This window comes from Corella eumyota, chromosome 2 (genome assembly GCF_963082875.1).
Source record: "Corella eumyota chromosome 2, kaCorEumy4.1, whole genome shotgun sequence".
NCBI classification, from domain to species: domain Eukaryota; kingdom Metazoa; phylum Chordata; class Ascidiacea; order Phlebobranchia; family Corellidae; genus Corella; species Corella eumyota.
This window is the reverse complement of record NC_137491.1, coordinates 2,088,792-2,106,013: the sequence shown is the minus strand read 5'-3', so window position 1 is coordinate 2,106,013 and position 17,222 is coordinate 2,088,792. Positions and strand designations below refer to the sequence as shown.

Genomic DNA, 17,222 nt, shown 5'->3' with positions numbered 1-17,222 from the left:
AGAAATAAGGTGTTTTAGGCAGTTTAACAGTTGTGACATATATTATGTAAACAAATAACTTTAAAAATAAGCCTGAAACGACAGTTTTTTTTCTGAGGATAAAGTGATACAAATAATTTACTCAATGTGAGTGAAAATAAGCGTCGCACGGGTTCCACTTTTTTGCCACCATCTTTTTAATAAACGTGGTAGAAAAACGCGTTCCAAAGGTAAGATTTTATGTTTTTGTTCAAATTAAAAGTATTTGAAGGCCTACAGATGTTTAATTATGAAAAATAAATTAAGTTTGGTTTCTGTTTTAATTAATCGATGTAATTTGGGGTTTTTAGTAAGTTTTAGAATGTTATTTAATCGGTTTCTTAAATAAACATTTTTTTGTGGTGATCAGAATAATGTTAAAGAACTATGTTGATTTTCGAACTATTTAATTTAAAAAACTACAATCCGACAGTAAATTACAGTCAGATTGACATATTTAATCATTCTAAATCAATGAAGAGGATCTAAATATCTAAAATTATATAACTTTTTTTTAGGTCAAAATGCAGATCTTTGTAAAAACATTGACGGGCAAGACCATTACTTTGGAGGTTGAATCTTCTGATTCTATCGAGAATGTAAAAGCAAAAATCCAGGATAAAGAAGGTAAGATTCAAAAATTGAAACTTTTGTAGTGTTGTTGTTGTTGTTATTCGCATGATTTCGAATGTTGTGCAACAGTCTATTTTTCATTTTTAAAATTTTAACACGGTTTTATATGTAGAGCTTTAGTTTTTTAATTTGTAACTTAATATATATCTAAAACTGTTTTATTAATGTTTTTTTCAATTTTATATTTGTTAGTTTAGTGAATGGTTTGTAATTATTGAATTTTTTATATTTTTAGGAATTCCACCTGACCAACAACGTCTTATTTTTGCCGGCAAACAATTGGAAGATGGACGAACTTTGAGTGATTACAACATTCAGAAAGGTTTGTGCTAGTTTTTTAATTGTCAAATAGTCTTTATCTTACCTTTAGTTGTTTAATACAAAGTTTTACAAACCGAAAATACTAAGTTTTGCAAAAACCAATTTTTAAAAAAAAGTTTTTAAGCATTTTTGTTTACATAAATAGGCCAGATGCGGATCTAGGTTCTGAAAACAGGGTGGACATTATGGTGCGAAAATTTTTGTGTGTTGTCCACCCTATTTTTATAATTTACCTTTGCTACCACGTAGTTTTTCGTTATAGCAGCAGTCATTTTTAACGAGACAAACAACGACCCTGTAGTTAATAATATAAATGCGATGCGCTTTTGTGCAAAAAATATCGACATCGTACCACCAGCAACTACTTGCCATTTAAACTAAGCCCCCTGTCTTTATTAATACTATATATATTAAGCATATACAATTTAAATTTAATTTTGTATATATATATCATCATGTCATTTCTTTTTAAAAATTGTTGTTAACTGTGGTGGTGCTTACGACAATTGTTTAGAATTGTTTTAATATTAATTCTGAACAATTTTACTATTCAAAAAGCATATAGCGAACAATTGTATTGACGGTACTAATTTTTAAATAATATAATTTTTAATATTTGATTAGAATCCACTTTACATTTGGTGTTGAGACTTCGAGGTGGAGTTATTGAACCAAGTTTAAGAATTCTCGCTCAGAAATACAACTGCGATAAAATGATCTGTCGAAAGTAAGTAAAAATTTGAGTGGAAAAATTTAATATTATCGGGTATATGTGTCGGTATGTTGTGTGTTATGTATCAATAATATTTTGAATTTAGGTTTTATGTCATTTTTTTTAACGTGTCTTGTATGTTTATAAATTTAAATTCCAGTTTTTGGTTAAGATTTTTTTGTTATTTAAATATTTTGTTTTTTTTTTTTTAACCATCTGGTTAAATATTTGAAATGATTAATACCACACCAAAGTGTTTAAGCATAAGGAAAGATAATTACAATTTTTTATGTAAGGCTGATAATGGCTGTAGGTTATTACTCATTTTTAATTTTTTTTGTGAATTTTAATTTTCGAAGACGACTGCATGTCTTAAATCTAGAATAACATGACCCAATTCTAAGTTGACTTTTTCTGTTTGTGATTTTTTAACTAAAAATGCCCCAAAAGTTAATTTGCCGAATGGTATCGGACTTTGCTGGAGTTTGCACGGTTCATTTTTTTCGTAAAAAGGCTGTGTCAATGGAAATAATCCTATAAGGTATAAATATTAAAAATCTTAAGAGGATAAACTTTTTTATTTAATTTAAGATGCTACGCTCGACTTCACTCACGAGCAACCAATTGTAGAAAGAAGAAATGTGGACGAACAAATCATTTGCGTCCCAAGAAGAAGCTGAAGTAATCTAAAAGCTTTGAATACAAATCAAATAAAATATTAAATTCTGGTTTAGTTTGATTTAGTTTATTAGCAGTTTTGCAGATAAGTATAGTGATAAAGTCTTTGTTGATGGCTTTGTGAGGTCCAAATGTTTGTTGTTTTCTGTGAATTTTTTTGGTTCGGTTTACTCAATTGTGTTAAGTTTCGATTTTAACACTTTTTGGTCAAATTTTAAACTGAATGGTAGGTTGACCAACAATCTAATAAAAAGCTCTACTGGCGTTTGTAGCGGAAATTGCTATCAATGTGCTTTTTACCGGATTCTATTTTTATTGCTCTGTCAAAAAATCTGTATTGAAGGGCATTAATTTTTGGATTCTCGGTAAAAAAGGTAGTCTAAAAGCCCAATAATCTACGAATTAATAAGTTTGAAACCACCTTACCCTTAAATTATTTGGGTTGGCAGTGCTTCGTGCCTTTTTTTCTACTGGTCGTTGCTCCTTAATGATTCTGATAGCAGTGCAGAATACTTAAGAAGTTAAAATTTAATAAGGAACTGTTTTACAAAATTTACCACGCAGCGTGGTGTAGTGGTAAAAACACTTGCTACACCACCATGAGGTCGTGGGTTTAATCCCCACTGATCTCATGCTGTAGCGCCCTTAAGTAAGGCGCTATAAACGGTATGAACTCTTGCTGAGCCACCACTTAATCAGCAGTATAATTACCAGGCAATTATAATCTATAATATCCCAAACTGCCACAGGCAACTCAAGACTGGGTCGGAGTAACTGATGTTACTCTATGTTTAAGTCGCGCATTCGACTTTCCCACATCGAGGATAAAGATATATACAAAACAATCGGTTACGATCCTTGACAATTCGTTACTTAGATGTTGCCATTAAACATTGTATTAGTGGTAAATTGACTGGGAGCAATGTTTTTGCCTGTCAATCATTGACATTTACATTATGAACATTACGATTTTTCATAGAAATCTAACACTTGTTTACTAAACAAATAAAATAGTCAACTCTTATTTACTAACTTCAATTTAACAGAAGTTTTCTTCAAAGTCAGTTATCTTTAAAAACACTTAACGTTAAAACAACTAAACATGGCAACCTACAAAAATATTAAAAAAAATATAAATTTAAATACGGCTTAAATGTAAGTATAAAAACAATTTATTTAGCTGCAAATAGTAAAGTTTCGTTACATAAGTAATCCTGAAAAAAAATACTGTATTTAATTTTTTTAAATAAAACTATTATTAAAAAAATATATACGGAGTTATTTATAAAGTTTATTGGCCATGTTTTATTTTCAAATATTAAATCTTTAACGTAGCCTAAAATTGCATTTAGGTCTACAACAATTTTATTATCTTACCACTTGCACACATTAGCAGCATTTTAAGTTTGGGTCACTACACTATATAGGCCTACTAACATAACTGAAAATATATTTGTAGCCTTCTAGTTGAAAAAAAACATTTTTTAATAAAGTGTATTTGAGATAAAGGATAGGCGCGTATTTAAAAACATCTAAATGTAGAACCAGTTAAAGTTTTTTATTTGTTTAAATTTTTTTTAACAAATTTTTTTGAATTTTATAATTAAAACAAAATTTGAAATTACATTTTTTGCTTGTCAGTAAATCCATTGTTATAATTCCCATCGTCACAGACGATATAACTTGCATTAAAACTACTTAACAGTCTTCCTAACTGCGTAACTAAACCCCATTAAAATTTGATATTACCCCCTTTTGTTTGGTCCCCGTATTTTAATACCCCCACTTTGCGAATGTATTGTCTGTTTTGGTAACAATCTAATCGATTGATATCCCTTGTGACGTCATAGATGGTCTTGTAGGAAATTGGACAACTACATTTTTGCATGTCTTTTAATTTGCTTCGAAATTTTTTGCAAAACTTGTTAAAAATTTTAATAAAAACTTTTTTTTAAGCTATAAGGTGTTATAGTGCATTTAAATATAGATTACTTGATTTTTAAGCATTTTAATAACATTTTTTTGCCTAAAAATTGTGTTTTTTTAAAGTTATTTACAAATAATAATATAGGATAAATATGAGATAATATACGTCACAAAAATTAAATAAAAAAACCCAAAAACATTAGAATATATTTTAAATACCAATTTATGATTATATGTTTTTTTAAATGTAGTTATAATTAGTTTGATTCGTAAAATAAACATTATTTTTAACATTTTCTTGGCTAGAATATTGTAAATTGTTAGAGTGTTCGTCAGTGCCCTAAAAATCAAGAAAAAATCAAGTTTTAGATGTTATTGCAATTTAATAATTTACTTTTATATATTTTCAAGTTAATTTTTTTTTGTAAAAATAATTAGAAGTATATAAAATATTTAAATTTGTTGTAGATTACCTGTAGGCCTACTGGTTCCTCGGTAAAATGTTGCTGTTTTAATCTCTCTTTGCGTTTTTCAGTTAGTCTAAAATAAATTAAAATATGACTTAACAAATTTTAGGCTTAATACATTAAAAAAAAACGAATTAAAAATTTAAATACCTTTTTTTTTATATTTTGTTTTTTTCGCACATTGATAAAAGTAAATAATAATTACGATATACAATTAATATTACAACAATGCGACGGGAAAAAATGACAAAATCAATTTAATTTGTCCGTTTTAATTTTTAGATATTAACAAATTGTCGAAATTTTTTTATTTTACTAATTATGTCAGATAAACATTTTTAAAATTCAAATCTTTTTTTTAAAAATTTACCTCTCCGAAAAAATCGAAAATCTTGCAACGTTTCGAGGCTGTAAATCGGACAGCGGAAAGAAGGGGCATTCGGTGACCGACTGGCGGGAATGTGAGTGCATATTTCCCGTCAAACACAACCCAATGTCCGGTACCCCACCAGTAGCCTCTAATAACACTTCTAACTGATGAATGTAATCAATTGCTCCTTGTAATGTGTCAACTTTGCTCGGTTTACGATTTGGAGGAACCTTTAATATTTATCATGTAAGTATGCTTATACTGTAGTATGCTATACCGGTCATGGCATCGAGCCGAAAGGTTTCGGGTTCGAGCCGCATTAATGCCACACTTTTTGCCCTTAAGCTTGGCGTTTACGGATAGCTCAAAACACGTCATAACAGTACTCCCCCCTTTCCAATAAAATTACAAAAACCTGTCCCCTTAAAGTAACATAAAAAAAATTATAAATTATAGTGTTACCAAATCCACAAAACTGTTTTTTTTTATTGTGACATTTCATTGTTTTCTCTGCTATGTCACTCTGCTATGGCTTAGAAAATATTTCAATTTTAAACTTACCGTTGGAATAATTCGTCTTAGTTTTGCGAACCCCGAATTAAGGTTCCGAACTCGAAGTCTTTCCCTTGCGTTTGCTTCTCTACGTCGTGATACCCCTTCTATTATTACCTAATAATTAAATAAAACGTTAATTGTATACAGTTTGTTTTAGTATAACATTGTAAAAAATAGGCAAGTGTTATAAAAGTCAAAATTATTAATATTTAGCCAAAAAAATAAAATTGTTTTTGTTTTAACAGTCTTTGACGCTTTAGTAGTGTGGTATTCTACTGGTCATCGACGAATTAAAGCTCTTTACGTCTTAAGTTCGATTCCAACTAGTTACATTTTTTTGCATTTTAAGGCCTTTTAAACGCTTTACCAAAGTTGCATAAGAGCCTTTAAAACGTTATAAGGCCTTTAAAACGCTTTACCAAAGTTGCATAAGAGTAAACTTTACTTGTTTTAAGAAAAACAATTTGCTATGTAAAATTAAACATTTAAAGTTTTAGAACATTAAAAAAACGAAAATTAAATAATTAATACTAACTTCTGGTTGATATTGAAACGATTTTTCATAAACATTCGAATAATTCGATTTTGAGTAAGAATCAAAACTGGTTTGATCACAAAAAGATGTCATCTCTAGAAATAATAAAATTTATTATTAATCCTTAAAACTTTTAATTAAAAAAATTTAATCTAATGTTTTGTTATTTCTCTACGGCTAATAATGTTTTTAATTTACAACGAAAATTGTAACCGGTTAAGTTTTTTGCCCAAACTATAGCATTGATTTACTGTTTAGTTTATTATAATTCACTAGGCAATTTTTTTACAACAAAAACATTGTTTCCAACCTCGCTCATTATTCTCCCACAATTTCGATTTTCTGCGATTTTCAAACTTTTTTGTAGAATCTAAAATCTTGGTTTCAAAATATGATTTCTCTTCTAGCATTTTGTTAACATTTTAAGTAAAAAAAAATTTTTTCTTAACTTTTAAATAAACATTTTTAAATTAGTTATTTATACTGAGTTTAGTAACTGAGCTTTGTTATAGAATAAATCACGGTTTTTATTTGGAAAAATAAAATAATTTAAAAGAATAACCTTTTTCTTTTTTTTAAGTAGCTCATTTTTACTGAGCTTAGAGCCCTATCTTGTGGCCGGTTAAATTTAAAAGAAATATAAAAAAGGCGTTTTGTTGTAGAGAGTTAATTTGAAAAAAAAAATATTCAAATTTTTTTTTAAATAAATGATGCCACTTAGCTATAAGGACTAAGTATTAAAAGTATTATTTTAATAAACCAAATATAGGTATTGTCTCTTGTGTTACATATAAACAAAACAATTCTGTTTTATAAGCAGACAGCAACGTCGAAGTTTTATATATTATTACAACACATAACACGGTACAAAAGATAGTGGTATCAAAAGACAAAAGATAGTTAAGTAACAATGACTGTATACCTTGTTTTAAATGTTTAAATGATATTTTAGTTCGGTTAATGTATTGGATTTAAAAGTATTTTAAATTATTTTTATTTTTGTTTAATGTATATTAGGCCAGAATTTTTTTCACGTAATTAGAAAAAACAACTTTTAACACTATAAAAGTTATTTCAACGTTTTGACAATATTTGTTTAATCTTACTACAAAAGCTATTCAGAAATATTCTTTTTATATATTTGCTTGTTTTTGTCAAGTTTGATATTGTTAAAGATAACAGATGTTAGTTGTCAAGTTTAGGCGTTATGTTGTTTGGTGTATTTGATATGTTAAACATAAATTATATCTTAGTCGTTAGATTTTGTTTAACTTCTATTAGATAGTAAACCATAAATTAGGTTTTTCTGTCGGTTACTTAACTATTTATTTTTTAGAAATTATATTATATTTGTTGGAAATTTTAAGAAATTATAGGTTTATGTGATAATATACAAGAAAGTGTACATTTCAGACTTTCAAAACGATGAACTTCAAATATGAAATTCTATTTGGAATTGCATTTTTTTTCTTTCTTCCGACAACACAGGCCAACCTAAAACGGGTAAACATTTTATCCTTAAGTTTACAATAAATATAAAAAGAGTTTTAATATAATTAATATGTTGTGTTGGAAATTTATGAGTTATGAAAGCACATTATCACATAAGATTATTTTGATTTCTAAGGCTTAAAATAATAGCATTAGGTAGATTAACTTACAAAAAACAATACATCTTCACATTTTTTTTAAATGTAGTAACTTTTTAAATATATTAATAATGTGTGTTAGATATCAGGTTTGAATTTTAAATCATTGACTGTTATAGGGTTTCTTTCACCTTAAAAACCAACCACAAAAACTATTAAAATAAACAATGTTTGCTTTTGTTATTTTAATAAAAAACAAACTAAGAATTATATATAAGAATTGTTTATCATATTTAAAAGATATTGTTTATTTAAAAAGAAATCAATGACGATATAAAATATACAAAATATTAATTATTGATTTTTAGTTTTTACATTTCTAACGTTTATTGTTTTAGTGTTTGGTGAACACTAAGAATGGGGTAATTCCAACTCAATGTGGAGAATACGAATATTACAACCCCGTTACTCAAGTTTGTGTTCCTTGCTTTAAAGGGTACAAAAACATAGGTCCTAACTGCAACTATCGATGCTTTATCAGAATAGTGTAAGGAATAGTTTTTACATTGTGCAGATTTTGTTTTTCTACGGTTTGAAAGATATTTTAAGTGATGAAAGTGTTTTCTTTGTGGTTGCATCGTTTGCACTTAGAGTGTTGCAATATTCGGTAAATTTCTGTGGTATATATAAAACCTGTGTTATGACACATAGGGTAAAGCAGTCTGCTCTTGATTTAATAAATTACAACAATCTTGTGCGTTTTTTTAAAATATTTTTAACACTTTTATTAACTAAATAATGTTTTATTTATTTTGTCGAATTATAATTGCTTAATTCAATAGAATTTTAATAAAAAGCTATTAAATATTATACTTAGTTTCTTTTATCTGCATTTACCAAAATAATTTACTATATATTTAGATCACCAGCCCCAACTTTATCAGAAAATGATAAAGTTTCAACTACATTAAAAGCTTATAAGGTTAGCGCAGAGACAAGCGGTACAAATCCAACTTTTACAACTTCGCCTGAACCTTTACCCACCGAAAAACAGGTTTTTTTTTTCTTTAGATTACTATAAAATTAGTTTTTACTATTTACATCATAAAGTTAAAATTTTCAAGTTATTTATTTCTTATTAATGTACATGTGTTAACTGTACTTATAAAATAGTTAAGTTGTTTAAAATAACAGAAACTTGTTTTTTTTTAGATGACCGCAACCCAAGTTAAAACACAAGATTCAATAACAAGACCTACAACTTTAGAGCCTATCATTGATTTTGATTTTACTAAATGTAAAACACGACCAAAGAAAACCAAAACTAAATTAAAAGCAGTACAAAAGAAAACTAAAACGAAGAACACCTCTTCGATGACTTTAGGTTGCTTTAAAATGCCTAGAAGTTGTTTTTATGTGCTTTTATTTACTTAACACCGTTTTTTATTCTTCTAAACAAGGTACATTGATTGCCATTATAGTGATAGGTCTGAGTGCTTTTGGTTGCATTGTAAAATTACAGCGCCATCTTGGAAGGCTATTTATCGAGAACTTAGACAATGCACCATTGGAACGACCCAACGACAACATACGCGTACAGCATTGGCTTGAGTAAGTAAAGCAAAAATAAAAGAAAAACAATAAAATTAAACAGGGTAGAAAATTTGGAAATTGGTATTTACCTAACCCACCAAAAAGGCTAAAAAGAGTTATAACTTAATCTATTCAAAGTTTTTTTTTTTTTTTTTTTATTATTTGCATTTTCCTTTTTAAAATTTAATTAATTTGTCATAGTCATAAAAAAATGTTATTTTATTATATTTCGTCGTTCAAATTTAATGTATTTTTATAACTATAAACTTAATCTATTTAACTTTAACTACAGTCGTGGTGTACGGAGAAGATAAAAACCCTTATGGTGTACGGAGAAGATAAATTGAATAAAAAGGAAAATGATTATAATCAATTACTAAAAATTATAATTTTATGCATGGGTTGTAATATTCATATCGTTAAAAATAAATATTCAAGGTTGTAGGTCAAAGTATTTACTTTAAACGAGTTATAACAAACACAAATTTAATTTAAAACGTAATTTTAATGATTTTAAATAATTTTAAAATTGTTTTTGATAATGGTAAAATTATAAAAGCAAAATATCTATTTTTGGCTTTTAATAAACTAACATGAATTAAAATGTTTTAACAGTTTTTCTATTGACCGCTAGATACCGATAAAGGGTAAGCTTTTTGATTTGGAAACACGCTTTAAAATCTCTATATGTAAACCAGCACGTTTTATTAAATTTTTTATTCAAGCATGTAGCTACCTTAGACAGTTAAAGACAGACATAGAAAAAATTTAGTAGAAACGGCAGAATTTTATTGTTGAAGGCAAAATAATATTGTTTTTTTATATTAGTAAATCAGAAATATTAGTGTAATAATGTATATAACTTAATTTAAATATATAGGCATAGACTTGTAATGTAAATTGGACGTAATATTCAAGTAATACTAAAGTGGTGTAAATACTAGCAATGTAAATATGATTTATAAACCTTTTTGTTTGGCGGCCATAAACTTACAGTCTACAAATATCTTAAATTCTAATTTTGGAGATAATTAAATAAATATTTTAAAAATGGTTCATTTAAAACATTTGTAATCTTTAAATTAGAAAAATTTTTTAGTATTGAAAAAATAAATGTTGCAACATATTGATTCGTAATAGTAATATTATTGAAAAAGACCGTTTATTAATCTTTAGTAATCATTAAATTCAAACAAAGAAATTAGATAGTTTTAGGTGTATAGTTACAACAACAGTATATATTATTTGTGACTGGTTATATTACTTATTGAAACAAAGGTCTTTGTAATCTAACACAATCAATTTAATGACATATAAAAAAAGATTTACAGCAGAATAAATTACGAAACAATATTATTTTTGATGTAATAATGTAAAGTTAAAAATTAGCACATAAAAAGTATCATAACATACCTAACATATTTCTATCAAGTGTAAAATAATCTCCTGTTACCTTCACGCACCAGCGACAACGAAGCAAATTGATGACTCATGCTCACGGGGTAACTCACAGCACGGGGTAAATCGAGAAAATTCGGTAAACTTCTTCTCTTATGACGTCATAATTTTTCGCTCAATAGGAATATTTCTTGGTCAATTTTGTCATTCTCGTTTTGTTGGTGTTTATTACTGGTAAATTTTTTTGTTTTATTACTGGTAAAATTTAATTATAGTTTAATTGTTAATTTTGTTTACAAAAGTGAGGTTAAATAAAGACATTTTATTTAGTCTGTTAGTGTAGTTTTTAGGCTAGGGTATAAATTAATTAAAGTTCAATTATTGTGAGTCTGTTAATTAATTGAAACAAAGGTTGTTAAAATTAATTTTTTGTAAACATGTTGTATTTAAAGTCAAAACATTATTTAATTACAAAATTTAATTTTGATTCCGAATTATATAATTTATTTTATGAAGATGCAATTTACCTGTTATAATTCTGCTATAACAGATAGTTTTTGTAGATGTAGAATTTATTTTGTTTAATAAATCATTAATTCAACGGTGATTTAAAAGCAGTAAAATAAAAATTATTTTTAAAAATTTATACTTTAGTTAGAATTTGTAGATTAGCAGTTGTTTTAAGCCTTATTAGTTTTGTTGTATACTTATTTGTTTACCAAGTGTCATAAAAGGAAAACAAACAAGTTAGCTTGTATAGAAAATCTTATGTCTACATAGAAATATTAAATATTTGTGCAACTACACCTAAGTAAATTACTTTTTATTTAAAGTGATGCTTAATTGTAAGCAGGTTTTAAAATTTTTTATTAAAATGAGATAGTAAAAGGGCGTGAAAATTACGAATTATTTTTCCATACCAGATTCCAAACCAGATTGAAATCAATCCCGTATCAGCTAAGGTATTACGACCTGGTATTTTAAATTTATAAAGCATAACAGAAGGGTCCAAAGTCTCGTGCTTGTGTGTAGAAAACGAGTTAAGTTTATGAATCATGGAATAACAAAGGACGAATTTTTTTTCTCCTCACATATTTAAGTAAGCGTTAAGGCATGCGCTATGTAAACTACATCAGTATAGAACAAACATAACCGGCTTATTAAGTGTTATTAGATTAAATCAGAGCTAAACTGGTTTTATGCCAAGAATAGTGGTTACAATTATGACTTTTTTGTGCTTTTATCTTACTGGCGGAAATGCGATATTTAATATTGCGTCATCAGACCCACAACAATTCAAGTCAAATAAGGTTTTAAAACAAATAAAGTTTCAAATTAGTTTTAGTGTCGTGTCCATAGTGGGAACACTACAATGTTTTAGCACTAAAAACATTTTAAATAAAGACATTTTTTCAGGCTAGGGTATGCCCTAATTAGGGTTTAATAAATTTTATTTTATTCAAAAATTTTAATCAATAACCAAGTTAAGTTTTATATAAAATCTAACTAGAAATTTTAATATCGATATGTTAGTAGCGGTTAGTTTAAACCTTTGTCGTTTTTTTGTTCTACTTATTTGGTCAATTTAGTTAATTGAAACACATTTTGTGAACTGATTTTTTTAAACCAAGTGTTAATTGTCAAATGAGAACAAAATGTTAAATTGTGACAATATAGCATTTTTGTAACTTTACATTAATAAACATTGCGTGATTTATTGCCATTTAGGCTTTAAGTTACCTTCAAGGTAGTTGCTTAGGCAAATTTACCAGTAAACTTTACTGCGTAGTTTTGTGATATTTTGATTTAAAATCACTTGCAATATGTAATTTATGGCAAATTCAATAGCGATATGTCGTATAGTTCTAGCGTTCAATTTAGAATAGCTCTTTTGGTATTAATTAGCTTTGCAGTGGCAGAGGGCAGGCCAAAAATATTTATATATATTATTCAAATGTAATTTCTAAAAAGTTAAAGGTATTTTAAAAAAATAATGTTTTAAATTTATTTTAGTGTAGAGTCTGTAGTATTGCCGAAGTAAAACAAAAAAGTAGTTCAGTTAAAAATTAAAGGCCTCTTCACACGACAAGGTAACGTTGCGTTACGTAACTTTACGAGTTTTGGGGATTAACAAATACAAAATATTTAATAAAAGTATACCGCTTACGAAATCTTGCGTAAATTTCGCTTCAGCCACAAAACTTTACGTAACTTTCGCAAAATTTCGTACGTGTGAACGACTCTGTTCATTTTAAATGGCTGCGCAATTTTGTATTACGTTACGTTACGTTGCGTACGCCGGGTGAACGGGCCTTATGACTATAAAAGGAATTGCTGGATGACCGGAGTGTGTTTTTATGACGTCATACTTCGAACAGCAAACGGATCCAGGCTTGTCTCAGGCATGCATTTTAAAATGATTTATCTAGTTTTAAAAAGTTGTTAAATTTCGACATATTAACTAAATAAAAATTTGGCGTTTTTTTAGTTTAGTATTAGAAAAAATTTAATTTATTTTTTAATTTTTAAATTAAGCTTCTATATCTATCAAACTTTATAATACCCATTTATTGCAACAATGGCCATGTTATATAAATACAAAGGCAGATAGCAAAGGGGACGGTATTTTTTTTTTGTTTAAATATTGATTTATGGTTTTAAATGAAATAAGGTAAAGTTTAAATGAAGAAAAAAATCAGCTTAAACGTTAATTGAATTGTGTGGTTAAGGTTATTTAAAAAATAATTTTATTGTTTTAATTTGTAGACATCAGATCTTGGCATGAGTTTGTTTAATAACGGTCAACAAATTTATTAGTTGTAATTTTTTAAAGCGTATTTAGTTATCGGAAAATCGGAAAAAATGACGTAACAGTCCGATTGAATCAGTTGTACTACTTGTGTTTATATATAAATACATTGGGTTAAGTAAAGTAAGTCGCGCGTTAAGTTATGCAAGTGTGTAAATGTGCGTAAGACTCGCGTAAGACTCTCGTAAGACTCTGAATTTAGTATTTCTTTTGCACGTTTAACTTTACTTAAACATTTTTGATATAAAGTAAAAAAAAACGGTTTAAATCTTTACTCACAATATGTAAGTGTAAATTAAATATTTTAATATTTCTAGAATAGTTTTTTAAATATTTCTAGAAAGGTTAAATTCAATTATTTGTAGAAAGGTAGATTTAAAAACATTTTAATATATAAAATAAACATACTGCAAATTGGGGGAGGCTGTAGCTTGAAAAATGTTTATTGTTTCATAATATAAAACTACTTAATATTAATATGTTAGTAATACTTAACTAATATTTGACTGTATAATAATATGTTTATTTTTATTTAGGTTTAAATTGTTTTACTAAAATTTTAAATAAATAAAATTATGAAAAAAACAAAGTTCGGTATGTCGTATTGTTCAAGCGTTCTATGGAATATTTTTTTTTTGGTATTAATTAGGTTTGCAGTGGCAGAGGACGACCCAAAACTGGTAATTATATTATTCAAATGTAATTTCTAAAAAGCTAAAGGTATTCTAAACAAATAATGTTTTAAATTTGTTTTAGTGCCGGGTTCATAGTGGGAACACTACTGAGTTAACTTTTTGTGGTGAGTTTGAATATTTAGACTCTGACACTGTTAAATGTCAACCGTGCCCTTCTGGGTACAAGAACATTGGACAAAACTGTGAAAGCCGGTGTTTAATCAAAATCTAGTAAGTTTAAGTTATTATCCCACTTTTATTTCTAGTTATTATCCCACCCTATAGTCGAGATTTTAATTGTCCTACTATAGTTACAACTTTCAACTTACATTTGCCTGCGTATCACAAATAATAGTTTTATTTATTTTAAATGGTTATAACTTTATATATATGCTTACATACAATATATCGTCCACTTAGCCTTATCATTTTTTTTCAGATTAATTTGTGTATTTACACATTGGATAAATATTCCTGAATTATAACTCATTTCTAAACCTTATTAAAATTTAAAAACATAATTAAAAATATATTAACAGTTTATTCTAAAGTCTTAACCTTACTTAATGTATCATAATTTATTTAATTTAGTTAGCATAAACCGATCTTATTTCTTCAAATAGTATGCTATAGTTTGTTTTATGATTTTCACTGCCTTTATATGTGAGAGGCAGGCAATTTAAACACAATATGAAAGTTTTAGATAACATAAGATCATATTTAACTTTCTTAAAAAGTTATTTAAAATTGCCAAAGTCGACGTAAATTTTAAAGATAGTCTTTTAAATGACTGGGTATTTAACAATCGACTTAACGTAGAATCAGATTTGGCATAGGTATGTGCTTTAAAGCATGCGTAAATTATCAAACTACAAAACATACATGCGTTAAATAGCAAACTACAAAACATTCGTAAAGAATAAACTATCACGTTGTACAAACAAAGCATTGTTCAAACAAATAGTAGATCTACAAACGTTAACATACTAATAACAGTTTAAAAATAATATTATCCACTTTTTAATAATTTAAAATTTACATTTTTGTTAACAAAATTATTTTTTAGTTCATCTTTGCCCGAAGTTGACGAAGACGAAGGTAATGAAGTTGACGGTAAAAATCCAACTAACACATCCACTTCGACTGTTGCTTTTTCTACAGAAAACCAAGTAATTTTTTTAAATACTGTTTGTGGTGTGTATCTCATATAACCTTGACTTGGTGTGAAAAACTTTTTTGCATCGAAACATAGGTTAATTTACAAATATTCGAAAAAACTTTATTTTGTACTAGAATATCAGCCTTTTTAAGATTAAGTGCGGCATTGTTTTTAAACAAAAGTATCTCGGTTACCTCGTTTATATCATTAAATTTTAGAGATAATGTATAAGTCATTTTACTTTTTTGTAAATAAGGTTTATGTCGATGCAAAAATGTGGTGTATGTCTTCCCAATGCAGTGTATGTGATTTGTACCTAACAAGTCTTATGTAATGTTACCATGGATAGTATACAACTAATTTTAAATTTGGTTTAAAGGTTATACCAACTAAAGTTGTTGTACAAGATCCCCCGAAAATTAACTTGACAACCCCGACGCCCAAATCTATTAAGCCACCGGATAATGCGGAGGATGTCAACTCCACCAAGGTAGAGAAGGTGACCGAAAAACCCGAAACCCCGCCCACTGTTGTTGATATTCCGACAACTGGCAATGAGTCTGTTAACGAAAGAGGTGAAACTTAAACAGCATTTTACCGGTTTAATCTTCTTCTTAAAAGCCTTACTATTAATCTTTTATGATTACTCTAATAACTAGATTTTAGTAAAATGGTAAACAATATCCTTTTTTTAGAGAGCAAATCTACTTGGCTCATTGTAGGATGGACAATTGCAGGGTTTCTTTTATTTGTTGTTATCTGTATTTGTGTAAATTATCTTATACGGCATCGACGAAAATATATTTCCATTAAGCAACAAGATCCAACGGTGAGGTAAGTGTTAAACCGGTACGCACCTACTATCATGAAAACCGAAGTTATTTTTTTTAAGTTTGCTATATTGCTATAGTTTTATAAACATTATAATAATGTCAATGTTTTAAATAACTGCAATAATTGTTTTAACAGCTTTTTAAGCGTCAGCATGGAGGAAGAAGTGGAAGAAGAAGAAGTTTTTCTTCCCCCATTAATTTAAAAAAACCGTTTTTTTGCACAAAAATTTACTTTTTGAAGTTGGTAATTTTAAAAGATCTTTAAATATTGTTTTGTGTAGCTAAACGAATTAAGAAAAGCAACTGTGAGGGTTGTTGCGCGTACTGATTTAATAAAATAGATTTGTTTTGTTGACTGCATGTTTCAAATTTCACTAAAATATCTTATTACCTATTTTTAGACTTTCTTTTTAAAAAAAATTACCTTACTGAATTTTTTTATATCTGTGTACTGTGAAATTGTTTTACTATTTTTAAAATCTTAAATTAAACAGCGTTAAAAATGTTGACCTAACAGTTGGGGTGAACTTGTGCTGTGGTTAAAAATGTTAAAAGTTAAAACGTGTTGCATCATTTTAGTAACTATGTCAATATCTTTATCATTGTCAATATTTACTTAGTGAAAAGGATTTGTGTCAAACATTGCTTAGCATAGTTTTTTATTTGTTTATTACCTGTTTATTGCTTTGTAGGTAGATAAAATATTTTCTACACCTGTTATTGCACAATAACAATAAACATTTTTTTAACCAAGGAGTCTATGTAAATTAAATTTCCTAATAATCGATGTATTACTTGGCTACAGTATTCCAATATTTAAAAAAATAATAAGACTGGATCAGGGTAACAAATGTTACTGCACGAGGCCGTTTATTCCACATAAAGAGTAATACACACATATATATGAATAGGCTAATAGTTTTTCGTAGCTTGTGCTAATAAACATAACGCT

General features: G+C 27.5%; 4 protein-coding genes across 4 annotated transcripts; 3 read left to right on the top strand and 1 right to left on the bottom strand.

Moving 5' to 3' along the window:
• Positions 1-158: 158 nt before the first annotated feature.
• Positions 159-2,412, top strand: LOC145741155 (ubiquitin-ribosomal protein eL40 fusion protein). Its single transcript, XM_082558685.1, has 5 exons — positions 159-209; positions 537-645; positions 887-973; positions 1,597-1,699; positions 2,276-2,412. Exons 2-5 carry the CDS (start codon positions 543-545, stop codon positions 2,367-2,369), a joined length of 387 nt encoding a protein of 128 aa, XP_082414811.1. The 5' UTR covers positions 159-209; positions 537-542; the 3' UTR covers positions 2,370-2,412.
• Positions 2,413-4,330: 1,918 nt separating this feature from the next.
• On the bottom strand, positions 4,331-6,691 carry LOC145743387 (uncharacterized). Its single transcript, XM_082561332.1, has 6 exons — positions 6,526-6,691; positions 6,216-6,310; positions 5,687-5,794; positions 5,126-5,355; positions 4,762-4,828; positions 4,331-4,628 (listed from the first exon to the last, which is right to left on the bottom strand). The coding sequence occupies exons 1-6, from the start codon at positions 6,623-6,625 to the stop codon at positions 4,530-4,532; spliced, it is 699 nt and encodes a 232-aa protein (XP_082417458.1). The 5' UTR covers positions 6,626-6,691; the 3' UTR covers positions 4,331-4,529.
• An 866-nt stretch (positions 6,692-7,557) lies between these two features.
• Positions 7,558-9,972, top strand: LOC145743531 (uncharacterized). The gene is made up of 6 exons (XM_082561515.1): positions 7,558-7,718; positions 8,203-8,351; positions 8,726-8,858; positions 9,017-9,188; positions 9,265-9,415; positions 9,690-9,972. Exons 1-6 carry the CDS (start codon positions 7,641-7,643, stop codon positions 9,709-9,711), a joined length of 705 nt encoding a protein of 234 aa, XP_082417641.1. The 5' UTR covers positions 7,558-7,640; the 3' UTR covers positions 9,712-9,972.
• Positions 9,973-14,121: 4,149 nt separating this feature from the next.
• Positions 14,122-17,023, top strand: LOC145741904 (uncharacterized). The gene is made up of 6 exons (XM_082559583.1): positions 14,122-14,284; positions 14,361-14,509; positions 15,345-15,447; positions 15,817-16,012; positions 16,133-16,271; positions 16,407-17,023. The coding sequence occupies exons 1-6, from the start codon at positions 14,180-14,182 to the stop codon at positions 16,471-16,473; spliced, it is 759 nt and encodes a 252-aa protein (XP_082415709.1). The 5' UTR covers positions 14,122-14,179; the 3' UTR covers positions 16,474-17,023.
• The last annotated feature ends 199 nt before the right edge of the window (positions 17,024-17,222 follow it).

Coding starts and splice junctions, on each gene's coding strand:
- LOC145741155 (XM_082558685.1), top strand. CDS start 543: ATGCAGATCTTTGTAAAAACATTGACGGGCAAGACCATTACTTTGGAG. Junction 646..886: donor AAAAATCCAGGATAAAGAAG/GTAAGATTCAAA, acceptor TTATATTTTTAG/GAATTCCACCTGACCAACAA. Junction 1,700..2,275: donor GATAAAATGATCTGTCGAAA/GTAAGTAAAAAT, acceptor ATTTAATTTAAG/ATGCTACGCTCGACTTCACT.
- LOC145743387 (XM_082561332.1), bottom strand. CDS start 6,625: ATGCTAGAAGAGAAATCATATTTTGAAACCAAGATTTTAGATTCTACA. Junction 5,795..6,215: donor CGTTTCAATATCAACCAGAA/GTTAGTATTAAT, acceptor TTTAATTATTAG/GTAATAATAGAAGGGGTATC. Junction 4,829..5,125: donor TTTTCGATTTTTTCGGAGAG/GTAAATTTTTAA, acceptor AATTTATTTTAG/ACTAACTGAAAAACGCAAAG.
- LOC145743531 (XM_082561515.1), top strand. CDS start 7,641: ATGAACTTCAAATATGAAATTCTATTTGGAATTGCATTTTTTTTCTTT. Junction 7,719..8,202: donor CACAGGCCAACCTAAAACGG/GTAAACATTTTA, acceptor TTATTGTTTTAG/TGTTTGGTGAACACTAAGAA. Junction 9,416..9,689: donor CGCGTACAGCATTGGCTTGA/GTAAGTAAAGCA, acceptor CTTTAACTACAG/TCGTGGTGTACGGAGAAGAT.
- LOC145741904 (XM_082559583.1), top strand. CDS start 14,180: ATGAAAAAAACAAAGTTCGGTATGTCGTATTGTTCAAGCGTTCTATGG. Junction 14,285..14,360: donor CAGAGGACGACCCAAAACTG/GTAATTATATTA, acceptor AATTTGTTTTAG/TGCCGGGTTCATAGTGGGAA. Junction 14,510..15,344: donor CGGTGTTTAATCAAAATCTA/GTAAGTTTAAGT, acceptor ATTATTTTTTAG/TTCATCTTTGCCCGAAGTTG.